Source organism: Trichoplax adhaerens, genomic scaffold (genome assembly GCF_000150275.1).
Source record: "Trichoplax adhaerens TRIADscaffold_4 genomic scaffold, whole genome shotgun sequence".
Lineage (NCBI taxonomy): Eukaryota > Metazoa > Placozoa > Uniplacotomia > Trichoplacea > Trichoplacidae > Trichoplax > Trichoplax adhaerens.
The window spans coordinates 850,316-867,593 of NW_002060946.1; the positions used below are offsets into that span (position 1 = coordinate 850,316).

Sequence of the window (17,278 nt, forward strand, 5' to 3'; positions counted from 1 at the left end):
TAACAGTAATAATATTGTAATAGGTAAGCAAAAGGTACAACTATTGCTTGACAATGCACAAAATACAGTATGATGAACGCGTGCTCCACTAGTTCTACAGTGTATGCTCGAACTCGCAAGGCTAATAGACTCAGAAAGATCATTCTGAGACTGTAGAAGACCCGAGAGATTGATAAAGTTTAAGTTCATGTAGCTCAGATATGTTAAGGCTGTCTTAATTGATGTAGAGCAAAAGTACTGTATCTGTTAGCTATAATTTGTGTTAAGAAGGGGGATGTGATATGTAACATTCTATGTAAAAGTAGAATATTTGTCAACAAGGGAAATACGAAGCACTGTAATACCGGTGCTTTGCGTTTGATAGTAACTGCAATAAAGCTAATCGCAAAAGGTTTCAGACTTGAACCCAAGCGCGATCAGGTGTAACTGCTTTTAGTTGTAACTCGTCACTATTCTATGATTTCCATCTCAATCCCTCCCGTTGTTGTACCCGATGGTAATAAAGTCTATTCTGATCCTGTATCATCTCCGCATCGTGTTGATCGTTTCAGCATTTCGTTTTCGACACGCTGTACAGTATTACACTGTACAGTACTGTACTTTTCAAGAATGAATCAATCTAAACTAACATTACAAATACAGTATAGTATAATTAAGTGTAAACTGAAGGTTGCTTTCCTTGCACCTTTCGCTGCAATATTAGTATTGCAGGTTATTGCTGTGCTTAGTTTCGTTATTTACCGACAATGTTCAATCGACGATATTCACCCTTTCTATTAAATGAAGAGGCGATTCACTTTTCCAATGTGTGAGGTCATCTTTCGCAGATGTCAGACCTGCGTTCATCTTCTGTCCGTCCGCATTTTCATATGATACCATGTGACACGCCGTGCCGTACTGGTACAGTACAGTCAGGTCTAACAGTACTGTACTGTAGTAAAAAGTGCATACTGTAATCCCAGCCATAGTTCGACTCATACAGTACTGTATGTGGTCACAGCTTATGAACTATGGAATACCTCAACAGAGAGAGACTAAGTGGTCACGTACTGTACCGTGTACGGTACAGCAGGAGAAATATCTCATCCACCTGACCTTTAGTCATTCGAGGTCAGACATGTTCAGATGATGTTGCTGTGGCCAATCAGCAGTTTTACAGTCGGAAGATAAACCAATCACACAATCGTAAGATACCGACAGTTGACAATTGCTGTAATTGCTGTATATTTAGAATAAACAAAAGAATTCCGTAGACTAGCGCGTCATCTTCAATCAATAGAAGCGATCGTGCTTCAAGCATTTATGTACATACAGTATTTACTATTTCCTGGAGTTCTATCTCCAGAAAATTGAAGAAATTTCTCCTCAAAATGGATTACTAATACTGTACTTTAATGCACATTATTGTGCCAATCACTGTCCATAGAGTACTGTAAATCATGTAGCAGCTGTGTACACTGCATAGATGAATGTCGTTGTATTACATAATACTGTACGTTCTACTGGATTATCATGTGTCAGTATGGTTGATTTTCACTTTTTATCGTAGTCAACGCTATCCAGCAGTATTGTCTCTGCTGCGGCCTGTACAGTACTGTGCTATCATTGGAAGCCTTTTAGTAGTAGTACTATTTAAAGATGACTAAATAAATAAATAATTTGAAAAGTTTTACACACCGTAGATGTCTTACTGTAATAACTGTTACGGCCATTAATTCCACCAAGTCTACCTGAATCACAATAGTCATGAAGGAAAGAACCTCGATGATTACAGCACCAATACTGTACTGTACAGTACTGTACTAATGTTAGGTCACCGCCCACTACCGACTGTAGCCGCTCCCAAAACCGTTTGACAATCCTTATCGGGCAGCTTTTCACTGACGATAGCTTGTACTGTACTGTACACTGTATAGTACAGTATAGTACTGTAAAGTATTGCTGTACAGTACAGTACTGTACTGTATTCTCTTTACAGTACACAGGGCAGTCGAGGGTCTTTTGTTCGTTGTTACCAGGTCAAGTTGTGTTAGTATACAGTAGTATACACAGTAGCAAAGTACAGAGGGGCGGTAGATTATATACGGAGGTTTTGGTTTAAAGCGACAGTCGACAGATTGCCAATCTGCCAGCACACAAGTGAGTTTCTTTACTGATTGCTTTGACTAATATCACACTGTTTCTTATTCAAGTCATACACAATTCAAATTTGAACAAAACTATCCATGTTTCATGTTAAAATCCACTGCTACACTGACTTGCAATCTTTCCACTATCATTCTTAAAGGAAATCGAAGATTTATACCATTTGATATCGCACTTTCAATCGTGGATCACTCTTGCTGCAAGATACCTCGATAGCGCTCTTGATAGGATCAATCGATTCAACATCAGCAACCAGTAGTATTTCTATCCTTTTATTCCGCGTCATAAGGTAAATTTGGACATTATTGATAATCATCCTTGATCATGATATCTTTTGAGGCATTTCTCAACTTGTTTTAAATGATTTCTGTTAACCCTTGTTACCTTATGGGTCAAACAACCCCCGGTCTCCATCCATATTTTCCCACGCGCTCTCTCTCTCTCCCCATACAGTCCGCTCTGCTAGACCCTACAGTATACAGTACGCTACCGTTACTGTACCGTACCGTAGAAAACTCTGCTGTCGATAGGGCGATAGTGTCAAACAAACCGTGTCGTGCTCACTACGACTCACCATGTAGCCCAGCATCCTTTGGTGCAAGTGTAGAAGTTCAAAGATGACTGACCTGTTGCCAATCGACTCCACAACTGGGCGTGAGGATTAAAATGGCCACCAAGGAGAGCGATCTGCGTACAGGATGTAAAATTTGACTCTACTTTTGTTGACGGTGGCAATTCTGTACCGTTAATGCAGTGTAATTCAAAGACAAGATATCAAGACTAATAATAACGAGTAAAGTAATCGTACTCTACAGTATGGCCGCAATATCGATTGATGTGTATTTTTGTTCAAAAATAGCAAAGAAAGTGTTAAATGTCCGCTAATTTATACGCTGAAAAATAGCGGACATACTGGACCGTAGTATACTGTAGTAGTATGATCGTTAGGTGATACAGTATGCAAACTCAAACAAAATAAGAGCGGCGTTCCAATGCTTGTATTTAACGGTTGCGATCTTCTTTTTTATCATGATACTGTACAAGGTTTAGTGAAATGTGCTCAATGCTCGGAACAACGTAGTCAAGCCGAAAGCCTCTACACTGTATTTACTAAATTTGAGATTTACGCATTGCTCACCTAAATGATCGATATATCAACAAATCAGTATACAACGCTTTACTTTCCTGTACAAGTGTGATCCGTTTTCTTCAAGATTGTTTGAATAGGAAAAATTAGAAGTAAAAACGCTTCAAAATAGACCAATCGTCATCAACCTTTCTATACAGATATATTAGCTTAAAACCATGCATTTGCCATCCATTTTGTACAAATTGATGCAAAAATTGAAATATCGAATGGATCGGATCACGTCGTACAAAGATATTTCCATCAATGACAGTAATGTAGGATGCAGTGTACTTCGTCTTACTACATTAACACGGTAGTAAAATCATTCTTATCAACACTGTTATTAATCTTAAATAGCGAAACTTTTTTACTGGCTGTACAGTACAGTACTGTATATGGTTTTGCTATTCAAAGGTGAAATAAAAACTGTAAAAAACTCATCACACACACTGCACAGATTGCTCTTGGCTTCGAGCACCTGGATCCGTCATCAAAATTTTACTTTAAATTATTTACATTTCATCAGCGATTTGAGCGCCGTATAACTTGAAGCTAAACTTCCATCGAAGTAAAGCAATTAGTGGGTAATTAAATATTAAGTACTACTGTAGACCTTCGTACACGGGAATAATCGAAATGTTTTAGATTTCAACAAATTTTTTTTTCTACAATTCAGTGTACTGTACTGTACTGTACGTGTACATGTCGCGCTATTGTTCAAGTGATCGTAGTAATGCACTTTATTTTATTGCATCAAACTTGGATTATAATTAGCAAGCAGCATAGAGCACATTTGTACATATGGTACTCATTGAGGAAAATCAGTCAAATTGTATATACTGTATGAATTCATTCCAATACTTCAAAATGCTTACTCGATATTGAAAGTTAAATATGGATTGTTATATCAAACTTTATGATGTTCCTTTTCTTACTATATTCTAGTACAACGCCTGACTGTCAAGCTTAAAGAATTCCCATTTACCCTTACATCATTTTACCGTTTTTCATTACCTGTAATAAAAATCAAAATTAATTAATATTAAAGATGGCGATATTGTCTGTTGAGAATTATTTCAATGAAAAAATCGCAGCTGATTGGATGAATGTCCTAGCACCGTATTCTGTTCATATCTCTGTTTTGTACCTCGTATTGATATACTGGGGTAAGCAGTACATGGCTTCAAGGAAGCCATTCAACATGCGCCGCTTATTATTTACCTGGAGTTTAACATTGGCAGGTTTTAGCTTTATCGGTACAATCGCTCTTGGTTCTTATGTACTTTCTAGTTGGTATTATCATGGTTTTACCTACTCGGTTTGTGATCGCACTAGTTGGAAAGGAAGTGGAGGATTATGGGCGTTTCTATTTGGTTTGTCAAAATTGCCAGAATTAGGCGACACCTTCTTTATTGTAGTGCGCAAAACACCTCTACCATTTCTCCATTATTACCATCATATCACTGTTTTTATATATTGTTGGTATAGTCTAAGAGACCTTATCGCACCAGGCCGTTGGTTTGCTGCTATCAACTTTCTTGTTCATACGGTAATGTACACCTATTATGCCATTAAATCGACCGGAATGTACCGACCTCCCAAATGGATCAATATGGCAATTACCACTCTACAACTTTCTCAGATGATTGTCGGTTGTATAGTTAACACATGGGCATACACTGTCTTGAAATCTGGTCAACGCTGTGGTACTACATGGTCTAACCTTAGATGGTCCCTTATTATGTATTCATCGTATTTCCTCCTTTTCGCTCATTTCTTCTATCAGACTTACTTTGTTAATGCCAACCGCTGGAAAATAGCCCAAAAACAGAAAGAACAGAAGATGAAGGCAGCAGCAAGCAGTCAGAGTGAAACTGCTAAATAAATAAAAGTAGCAACCTTGCTACTTGGTAGCCTGATTATCTGTAAAGAAATTACTGCAGTATGTAACAAGTTGCCAACATACAATACGTTTTCAGAAATTCAACTATAATATTCGACTACTACATTTTATTAATGGTGCTAACAAGTACCATCAGGATATTACCAACTCATACTGTACTTATTCAATTTTACGTCACGTAAGGAGAAAAGCTATTTGTGTGTCTGTATGATAGTTATGTAAGCTCGTCGCAGCTTAATTTACTGCTCTAGCAGATCTACAACGAAGCCAATGAAAGACTGTAGTTGAGCGTGTTAAATAATTAAATGAGTTGTCATTTTTTATTCTAGTTTTCTTTTCAACCCGTAAAACTAAATAAACTCGTGCGAAGCTTGCAGAATTAGCAGATGAACGATTTTATTATTAATCAGATCTTTATATTATTATTGTTATAACTATGGTTATATGAGATTTTAAAATGGATAATTTCATATTTTAATTATAGTATAGTATATAATAGTTCTGCTAGCTAAAACCAAATTGAGGTTACTGCTACAGAATTATTTCCGTTGGCAGACCACCAAGACAGTAGTGTTCATGACCATGTTAGTTACTGTGTAGCTGCATTTATTATTTTTAAACTCACCTGTACAACTGTATTGCAATAGCTGCTTTGCACAATACGACGAATTCATTTATATATGCTTTATACATACATAAATATCTTCATAGTATTCAATGCCAACACTTCTAAACTGTAGATGGCGCTCTTTGCAATCAATTATCGCAAATGCTGTACCTTGTAGTAGCATTCATTTTGCGGTATTATATAGTACAATGTTGTGATTTCGTAAATATTAATTAACAGTGTCGGATACACGAACGGTAGCAATTGTAATTATAAGCGCCCAGATCAAAGTTAGCTCTATTTAAGCAAAAGCATCAGATTATTTCATCACAATCTCCCAGGGTAATTAACAATTGTCGCTTATTTTAAATAAACGTACTACCTATTAAAAAATTACAAATCTTACTTCGGATCTCTAAATTAAAGCCTTGATATCTATAATCGCTGAATGCCATCGCAGTATCAAAAACTCTCATTTTGACTTTTACTCCACTTTATATGGACAAGCATTTGCTTTTATCACATCCTCTGATAAATAATAGCCATTTTTACGTACCCCGGCTATATTTTAGTTCGGAAATATGAACGCGCGCTAATTTCAATTTCTCCAATAGGTTTGAGAACACTCGGTAACTTTGTAATTCTGTGAATAAGCCACAAATGGAAGCTGCAGCTTCATAATTTCAGGATACTGCATCATATTGGTGAAATTTGAGTTGTGATAAAATACTCGTGTGATGTACGCGTATACTTTTCTATAACATTTCTTTAACCCAAGTTGGCATAACTATAGTGATGCTTAGCACTGTGTACATACGTATATACAAATTCAACACTCCAATGATGTAAATCAGTTTGATGATCGCGGTAACTTGCATTGATGTCAATATCACGACTGAAAAATTATGTCAGCAAAACAATTTATTGCGGGGTGTGGTAAAGATGACACACTGTTGTAAGGTTGAACTGAAATGTAAATTCTTGTACTGCCTGATCGCATTTGTTCTTCGCGTATTATCAATATACCTACAACTATCGAAATGCATGTGGCAGCGTAAAAATCCGAAAGATGTATGATATTTTGATGCGAACACAGCAAAAGTGCAGTAACGCTACCTTTGTATATTGTATATTATTCAAAAAAAAGTGTATAAAAGTACCTAAAATGCGGTTACATCAAACAAAAGGTAAAACCAGTTGTACATTTAGTATTACGCAGGGAAAGAATTGAATATCGTATACTGAAATGACAATAAAAGAAATAGAAAAACGCAAAACGTTTGTAACGTCTATCTACCATATTCTCCGCGTTCACTACACAAAACTTAAAGTAAAAATTATCGAAAAATTTCGTGTAGCAAGTTATATTTGTTAAGTAAGCTATTTTAGGTGTTTTGTTCGTAGATCATTAATGAATCATTACGCTATTATACAAGGAATGTTAATCACAGTTTAAAAGGCTTAAACAGTATGTACAGCTAAGGAAAATTTTAACACAGATTTCAACAACGCCAAGAAGAGTGACTTATAATAACGCAACAATTTCGTCGGGAACAAAATTACAACTGAAATTCTAATCAGAATATAAGAAAATGATAGATTAGGAATTTAACGATAATACGAAATCGTGTTTATAGCTAGTAGCAGTTTTAAGATTTTAATCTAGATAATTAGTTATTAGCACGACGTCGAATGACATATATTGCACTTTTTACAGAAATTTATGCCTTAAGCCTTTTCCATCAACTTGCTATAATTGTAGCGTATTTTCCGACTCGATTTTTTCTCTTTTGGTTGGCTAGCTAGCCAAGATTCTTGAGAATCAGGAGCGTCAATATAATCAGATCTAAGGATCATGATAAAGAAGTGTTAGCATTCAAGTGTGGTATTTATAAGAAATATCACGTAAGCAAAATCATAGCATAATCTGTTCATATTATTCCTTTAGTATTTCGCTGTAATGTCATAATCTACTTACTCGCTATCTGAACTTTCACTCTCGACAGCTTCCTTGCTAATTGATTCAGCAATTTCGCTTTCATCATGCTTACCGCTATTATCTTTTGTCTTAACTTCTTTACCTTTCTTTACTTTAGCACCTTTTTGGCTGTCCTCAACATCCATTGATCTGTCTTTACTTGTGGTATCGTTACTGTTGTTTATAGAATTCTAATTGCAATATCATAAAAGTTCTCTATCAACTTTAATCTATAAAGGAATGCAATATTAGATGTGGTTATTACATTTGACTGTCTAGCAGCTGTACGGCCGGATGACCTCATGGAACGTCGTCCTTTCGATTTTCTTTTCCCCTTCTGCTCTTTTACCGCCTTATCTTTGCTCAGCCATTCGTCTTCCTGAGGCTCTGTAGGTAGAATGTAACACTTCAGCACATGACTGACCTAGACTCATTTACTCAATTCCCGAGAGCAATTATATTCAAAATTACCTTCTACGGGTTCACTATCTGCTTTGTCGTCTTTGTCATCTTCAATATCAGCCGCTTCTTCTGCATTGTTTTTCTCACCTTTTAAACCTTCAAAGTATATCCGAAGAGGGTATAACTCTTCATTTCTCATATTCGATTTCAGTTCACTAGGTAATAAATCTTCCAAAAAAGGCAGCCTAATAGTGAGGGATGTTATTACATCAATAATCGCTACATCTGGTGATCGCCTGACCAATAGATATAAAAGAAAAACAATACTTTTAGGATGCTTATACTAACACTCCTGCCGTTTTACTGCTTTTATCAACATCTAACAATCTGCACGAAAATTCGTTTAAAATAACTAAGAAAGGCAAGCGAGGATATGTAGGGACATCGTCGGATTTTTCAAGGGCATATTTGATTCCATCCCTAACCAATAAAAAAAGATGTCAAAAAGTGTTGATAGTTAAAACAACCACTATTCAATAACCAAAAATCATTTCGGTTTTACCTATGTAAATTAATGAGATTTTGTCTGGTTGACTGGCTCTTGAGAGATTCTACTCCAAACGTTAAACCGAAGCGTCGTGCTAACTCCTACGATGTTCAAAAATTTGTTAAATAGAAATGAAACTAGGATATAAATATTCATTTACGAGTAAATACCTTTAACGGCTCAATATCTTTCAAGACGGATGAAGGACTTGCCAAATTTTCAAATTTAACACTTTCAAAAGCCTGTTAATTAAAATATTTGCAACGTTTATAGCCAATAAATATCTTGACAATGTAATTCATAGACGCTAAACTCACTTGCTGAAGACTTAAAAGGATCGTCGTTGTATATGCGGACAGATTACTTTGCCTTACTTTCGTCATGACATACTTAATAATATCTCCAAAATCTTTAAATCTCTGGCGTAAATTAACAGAGGAAGAATTTCCCCAAATTAACAGAGTATCGATTATCAGTTAATAACTAAGAAAAAACTTCGTATATTACTTCCGTTTTCACGTATGAAATATTTCCATCATGATGAAGTTACCTTCAAATAATTAGCGAAGACTGGTGCAGCCAATTCGGTGTCAAATATTTTGTATACAATTAATTTACAAAATGCCGCTAATAAATTTCGTTTTTCACAAAACATTTCATAGTCGCTGTCTGGTACATCTACACAGAAATTTGAAACTTTACCAAGTCGCTAATGATGGATGCAAACGATACGACATCAATTTTACCGTCTTTGCGAGATTCCAAATCAAAATCTTCATCAACATCGAAAACACATGACACAATAAAGTCTCTACAACGAATCTGAATGCTTCGATCAGTTTCATAAGCAAGTATGGTGGCAGGATCTATTTCAGTTCATTGTAATAGAAAATAAATATCGTACCGAATTTGTTAGGCATAACTAATATTACAGGACAATGTCACTTTCATATTATTCGTACCTGACTCCATTAAAGGCTTGGATACCATCATAAGAGTGTCGCAAAGAATACAAAATACCTAAAACGAAAAAAATTATTTTAAGTTTCAACCAATTTTATTTTTTCATAATCAATCTGAATTTTACCTTTTTCTGAACAATGGAATTACCAAATTGCATTAATTCGTCACACATTCTCAGCAAATGGTTAAAGTTCTCCAATAAAGGACCTGTTTTCAACTATGGTAATTGACTTAAACGTTAATTTTTAATTGTCCATCGTTAATGGTTAATGAAATAAAATTAAGATTACTAAATTACTGATGACAGTGACAACTACTTGAATCAATAGATATTCTCATCAGCCTACAAAATGTACCTGTCCACCTTCAGCTTCGTCATCCGAGAATTCCCAAGCAAGACTTAGTTGAACGCCTGACATTGCTAGGCATAACATCTACGATAGTGTTGACAATGCATTAATTCAAATAAACAAGAGAAAATAGTTAGAATACTTTAATTAAGGGATAACGAAACTACTTAGTTCATACTGACCTCATCGTTAATCGATTTTCTAAGCCCGTAATCTACGACCGCGTTAAAATATGGTATGCACTCCCATGCCTTTATATTAAATTCTCTACAAAATGCACATCAACATATTAAAGAAAGTACAAAATTTCTTAAAATAATAACCTTTGAATAATGATTAACACGTACTTGTGCATAACTATGATTTTTCTTAAGTACGTTAGCATATTTATTTCCGTATCATGGTCACATTCTGACAACGCCTAAAAAATGTAGAGAATCATCAGGATTACAAATTGAGGAGAAAGCTACACCCATGACGTCTTAATATAATGAGATTGAGATTTACCCTCTCAACATTATCATTGATAGCTTCTTTTCCTCCAGTGCCTCCGAATATTTCCTTAAATTCATCTGTAACCCTGTCCATAATTTTGTGACGAGTAACTTCCTAATAACAAAAAATTAATAAAACAGCACGCTACTAAGAAATTGGTGTATCCGTTGATTTTACAGATCTTCTAACCCTTTACGAGCATATTAACTATGTTAACAAATACCAATCTATCAATAGTATTGCTTATTTAACGATAATACAAACCACAGCTGTTTTAACATTAGATTCTTCGCCTAACAAACAACGTAACGTCTTGGCGCATACATCAAGCACCTAATACGCAAATAGATATTGATCACTGAGAATATATCATTTTGTAACCGTCATCTACTGATATATATCACGTACACACCTCCATATCCGTATGTTTGTCTAGAATTCCTTCTATTTGTTTTAGCAACGCTTCCAAAACCTGGATATAATATAAATTTCACGCCGGATGGAAATACGTTATTGCATAATTTAAACTTACTTCATTTAAACGAAGTTACTTAAATTTAACGCATACGTTTTGAAGCTCCATTTCTCCATACGCATCTAAGTCCATATATTGGGGTATTTCTACAAGAAATCCTATCTTTTCTCTTTCCGCAGAAAACTGCAGATCATTTGATATACTTTAGTATTGCGACAAGAAATAACTAGAAATATCACATGTAATGATCACTATAGATTATACCTTAGCGAGAAGTTTCGGCAATATAAAGGAAAAATGTGTACTAATCCCATCTTTGAGTGATCGCTGGGCCCTTTTCTCTTTGCTAGAGATAAATCCCTAAGTAAAAACTGGATTAGCTACTAAAGGCTTACTTGCATTCAATAGCTAGTCTTCATAGATCTGTTACAATAGTACCTTTTTCCCCATCTGCCTACCAGGTGGCCCATGACCAACAGAACCTTGCTTAATAGCACAGCACATGATCTTGATAAGTCTAAATTCTTCCTCATCATCTAATGGTTCTTCATCTTCCTTTAAGTGTTGACCTAAAAGCATTCCAGTCATTATTTCCCAATCCTAGGAACGTTTAATTGAGGAACATCAGATATCCAAAGTTAGAATCATGGAAATAATATTTAAAGCATGGTTTTAATTTACCTTTGTTTTCTTACCTTAAGTAATTCTGTGGAATTCCATAAGCTATCAACTAGATAGTCCGCTAATTCATGTACCTGCAAAAAAATATAACTGTAACATGCGACACCAAGTAAAAGCGAGACAAATATGAATTGTATAATATAATAGCTGGTAACGACTTACTTCCGTATCGATAAAGAATCGGATCAAATCTTTCATCATGCGTATCTTGGCTTTCTTTTTCATTAAATCTTAAAATGATTTGCAAATTAATCACCCATCGTAAAAATCATATTTATCTTATATTTGTTACTACCGGTAGAAACACCATCATCTTTTTCCGTATCATTGTCACCAGAAAACAACCAAGTACTAAGAAATTCTCCAGCAGCATGACTAATGTTCGGGTTGGAACAAAATACAAGCCGATAGACTTGAGCGCAAGCAACATCATCTAAAATATCTTCGTATCTTTGGAATAAACCGGAGTACAGGTAGATAGAAAAATTAAAATAAATACTAGGGAATGAAAGCAAAACTGCCGAGTCAATGTCTACCTCAATAATATGGTCATTAATTTTATACTTTCTACGCAAACATCACATTCTTTATCGGACGTCATAATGATCATTCGTTCCTAAGATAGCAAAGTTAAGTATAATTACTGTATAATAGTTATAAGTATAAATGGAATAATTAATCTCACTTACGCAAAATCTTTTAGTGAAGATATTCAATTGAGAAGAGAAATTCGCAACAGAGTACAGTTCCTGTAATACTTTGACCGCAGCAATGCGAACTGAACTGACCTATATCAAAAAATTAAGTAATTTGTGGACATCATAAATTAATACACTATTAACGAAGTAAGGTAACTGTAAGTTTATAGCAAACTAAATCATACCCAGCGTTTCTACTATACCTTATCGTTCAATGTCCACCCGATATATTTCATACAGTTATCATTCAAAAAAAGTGGACTGAAGATATGAAGAAACATCATAAGTTTTGTAACAGCTATCGCCAGTAATCATACACCGTGTAATCTTAATCACAATCGAAAAAATCAATTACAGACATTCAGGTATACCTATAATATCTAATCCAATTTCCTAACTGTTCTATGCACAACGTCCTAATCTGAGGATTTATATCTCTATAATAAAAAGTAATTTAAATTAAGAAATACTCTTACAACATTAACTAATAGGATTAAGATTACCTATAACGATGAACGAAGACACCAGTAAGAATATTCTTTAACAAATTTTCAAGAAAGGAAACATTCTCTTTAAGCTAAGAGTAGATGAATAAACGAGGCCTGTTGTAACATGTGACACTCCAACAAATGAGATAAAAGGGATTATACCCGATCACATTTCGCAGTTAATGTATCTATCTTGTCACGGCCTTTTTTAGAGCTTGACTTTCTTTTTTCATTTTGTAGCTGATGCTGTAATGTAAATGATCCTGTTATCTATTACTTGCGCATGTTCTTTTAAAATTACGAGAATATAAGTAAGATGAGTATACTAATCGGAATGCTTCAGCTCAAAAATACCTGGCTAACTTCCAATTCTCGTTTGACAGTTGTAATGACGGTAATTAATCCATTCCCAAGGTGCATCCCTATAAATAGCGCAGATATAAAATATAAAATTATAAAATTGACAATGATAGCCGAAGGCATCTTGACAATTTTGACATCACCTAGGAATGTGCTCGTGTGCCTAAAAGCCCTAACTTGAGAATCAGCAAGTCTTATAAGCCATGATACAACAACAACCATGACATCATCATCATAGATAATATCATTCTGACAAGCAGCTACAAATTGGACAATAAAATCGCGCAAGTATCCCTACAACCAAAATCGATTTAAAAAAGATTATTAAACTCATGAAAATTACTTTTAATTCAAAGCCGCAATACAAGCAAGCCATGCGAAGGAAACGTTACCTTCAGTTTCTTATATTTAGGTCCGGTCATGATAATAGGATATTCATTGCTATCCTGCAATTAAAGTTAAATATTATATTATTACCAAGTAATTAACTTATGAACAGCGTAGCATTGAATGACAAATTGGTACGCCACTTCACGGTTAATGTATTCCCAGTAATCTGAAAGCAGACCTCATCAAATTTTAAAGTTAATTCTTGAATAGACTTGATATTTTCGGACTCTTTCAACATTTCTTCCGTAACAACGCCTGCAATGGTACAATATAAGAAAAATTAAGTAATGCACATATACAATGCAGAGTCCTGCAAATCACTTCAAATGACATTGTGGTTTAGTTATGTTCTCTGTGATAAATTCACCACGATATAGTGTTACGATAGATGATAATGGTAAAGCGCGTAAGTATGTCCTAAAGCAATATATTTATCATTTTTAATTATCGTAAACACCTACCTTTACAGCCACAGCAATGAACAATAAATTGAACAAGCTCTATCAGTCCTTTTTTATTATTTTGATTGTAATGAGTTATCCAATCATCGATGGTCATCTAGGAAAAATTTACAATTTTTTTACGTTGTTATCACGTTTAATAACCAAGCATCAAATTCCATGATTTGATATGCACCTGCATAGCTTGTCCACTTAATACGGCCGCAAATATACTAGCATCATGTTCTACATTTAATACTTTTTTGGCAGTACTACGTCTTTTACGTTTCGCAACAGGTGTACTATCTTCTGTCTTATTAAGCTACAATATCAAGGTTCGATGATAATTATAATTAGATGAATGAATTTGTGAAATTATTAACAGGAATTAAATGTTTAATCATTGCTATACCATAACAAGCATACATTATTTGATATCATATCAGCATATAGAATTTATCGTTTTTATGTCCTTACACTTCTTTTACGCGGACTTGTCAAATTTTTAGCACGATTGTTTTTTCCCTTTTTCTGCGATGCAGGCGTATATTCTTCGTCACTAATACAGAATTGATGCTTTAGCTATCATAACATTTTCTATCAACTCTTAAGTCTAATGTTTTTTTATTCACTCTAGTACTGATTTAATCTACCTAAATTTGCTATCAAAATTAATCTTTACCCACTTAATTATTAACATATTAACAAAAAGTCAATTTATTACTTCGACTAAGAAAGCTATTGTGAGGCACCTACAACATACATACGACGTTAATTAATAGAATAGAATATCATCACATCGTTTCACCCTCATATTACTGTATTATTGCCGCTATGGTAAATTTCAGAGCTGGTGGGTAATCCTTCACTTAAATCTATAACAAATGACTACAATTATAACCAAGTGCCTTTCTCGTTGAATTTTAAACTAGCAATAAAGTGCAATACATTCAATCAGTAGTAGGCTACAACTAAGCAACAAATACTAGAAATGTTTGGTGTAACTATGACTCTTTTATGCCGGAGTATTTAATGAATCTATCCATTGTCTATAGCATAAATCAGCACATATACACGTATATAATGAGTAGATATATAGGTAACGTTAATAAATCTTCTGCAGCACTACAAATATTAAGACTTTCAATATGTGTCAACAGGCCTGTAGTAAAATATATATTTACTCGTATAAGAAGTACAATCAATTGATTAATCAATTAAAAAGAGACTTTTTCATATAAAAAACTTAATTACTTTATCTCATCTTCAGATGCGGTTACTCTCTCATTCTCATCAACATCGCCATCTACAAAAAAATTGGTCTTGGTAACCTTCCTTCGTTTTGGAGTCTAAATATTGGGTAATAAATAGAAGCAACGGCTTCATCAATTCATATTAAATGATCTTTCTGTCAACTAGCACTAACTAATTTATATTTGATAAATACGTAAATCAATTCAAATGGTAGTATATCCATGCCGACATTAGTTACAAGAAAGAACTTATTGAGTATCATTTTACTGAACTCCAAACGTAAACATTGCATATTATAAATTGTCTTGTCCAGCATGGAGACATATTTAAATTAGAGTATAGTGAAAAGATGAGTCCTTATATCGACTTAAGATGTAGTAAACAACTATAAAGATATGCAGTATTCGTATCTAACCAATATAGGGTAAAAATTGACTTTACTATAGAAATATGCCATGTTGGTAAAATCGACTATTTTACAATAAGAATATGAATATCCTGTAAAAAAGATTTAAGATAATATTGAAAATTATAAAAATTATACAACACTTACCCGCGTTTTAGACTGCCTTCCTTTATTAGCGGCAGGATTGCCCGGTGAAGTACTTTTCCTTTTACGTAAAGTAGGCATGGAGAACTGAGGTGGTGGTGGTGGTGGTCAATGGATATCTATGGAACATGAATTGTAAAAAATCACTATTCATTACAGTAACGTACGAGCGTTGCGTATGGAGAGAATTAGCAACTAAAAAAATAATTCGAACTATCTCAGTGTTCTATTTATCTACGATCAAGACAGACTAGGTAACATTGTAACGCATGGTAACCATACTATAACTTGTGGAATGATATATTACGTATATCATTTGAAGGTATCATTTAGCATTTCCTCTTACTCGTACAGTATTTAGAATACCAAAAACGAATCACTGTCCATTACAGTAATATACTATACTCACATAGCTTGAGAAAAGAATGAACAAATGAAAATTAATTTGAACTATTTCAAAGTTCCATTTTATCTACAATCAATACAGAATAAGCAGCATTGCCATGCCATGCATGGTAGTAATGCTGAAGTTTGCGGAATAGCATAGTGTATTATTTGAAGTGTCATTTAGCATTTCCTATTCTTGGTACGGTATTTTTAGTTCCTATCCATGTTACTGAAATAGATAATCAGCCAACAGAATGCAACCACTACAATGTCGTAACATGAATACTAATAACCGAGTGGATGCAACTGTCATAAACTGTATCTTTCACTCTTTTCCACTGTCAAGGAGAATATCAAAGTATAAATCCATTTGTATCTTCCACGCGGGCAAGTACAGTATTGAATGTCAGTGAATGTATAGTAGTCCTGGATAAAGCGTCTCTCTTCTATCCTACAGTATTTCCCGCCGTAGACGAGTTGCTATCCAATTTCTAATTGTTCATAATAGTCTGTTGGCCAACTTTAACCAAAGAGTAAAGTAATTCTACTTGTCTAGTTTACTCTTAATCCATGTAGACTACCATAGCCACTCTTTCTACATTGTAAAGTGTGTAATAAAAGCAAGCCTAATGCTGTACAGTGCATAAAATAGAACATACAACTATGAGATCTTTCAACAGACTGTGTACAAAAGTGCACTCATTTTGCCACCAATTCAACAACAACATTTGCCATTCTCAATTTGCTGTCATTACGTCTACCCCATACCAGTACAAAGAGCTAGTTATTTTTTAAGGGTATTTCAATCAGCTTTTAATCCTAAGCCTAGAAACTTACCGAAATTGCGACCAGCAACAGTAACAGTGAATGCAGGTTGATTTGGGCAGAAAATTGCAACAACGTCTGTGATAGAGGAAAGTGAAATGCAAGAAGCACTGAGTGCCTTAAATGGCAAATAGCTTCAATACAGTTCTATTCACCAATCAGACTGGAGTGTACTGTATCGTGTAGTAGTATTCAACATATACTGTACCCT

At 34.5% G+C, this 17,278-nt stretch overlaps 2 protein-coding genes across 2 annotated transcripts; one reads left to right on the top strand and one right to left on the bottom strand.

Moving 5' to 3' along the window:
- Positions 1-4,322: 4,322 nt before the first annotated feature.
- TRIADDRAFT_55215 (uncharacterized protein) lies at positions 4,323-5,159 on the top strand (the record flags this gene model as incomplete). Its single annotated transcript, XM_002111296.1, has 1 exon — positions 4,323-5,159. One exon carries the CDS (start codon positions 4,323-4,325, stop codon positions 5,157-5,159), a length of 837 nt encoding a protein of 278 aa, XP_002111332.1.
- A 2,353-nt stretch (positions 5,160-7,512) lies between these two features.
- On the bottom strand, positions 7,513-15,936 carry TRIADDRAFT_55216 (uncharacterized protein; the record flags this gene model as incomplete). Its single annotated transcript, XM_002111777.1, has 36 exons — positions 7,513-7,630; positions 7,763-7,953; positions 8,028-8,149; positions 8,234-8,460; positions 8,513-8,644; positions 8,727-8,812; positions 8,882-8,953; positions 9,262-9,389; positions 9,458-9,577; positions 9,674-9,731; positions 9,799-9,891; positions 10,031-10,108; positions 10,207-10,291; positions 10,372-10,445; positions 10,532-10,633; positions 10,784-10,852; positions 10,932-10,991; positions 11,259-11,354; positions 11,433-11,594; positions 11,690-11,749; positions 11,838-11,905; positions 11,971-12,125; positions 12,212-12,291; positions 12,365-12,463; positions 12,577-12,634; positions 12,745-12,810; positions 12,877-12,950; positions 13,216-13,283; positions 13,365-13,515; positions 13,614-13,667; positions 13,790-13,866; positions 14,073-14,169; positions 14,248-14,373; positions 14,529-14,610; positions 15,306-15,400; positions 15,859-15,936. 36 exons carry the CDS (start codon positions 15,934-15,936, stop codon positions 7,513-7,515), a joined length of 3,561 nt encoding a protein of 1,186 aa, XP_002111813.1.
- Between the last annotated feature and the right edge of the window lie 1,342 nt (positions 15,937-17,278).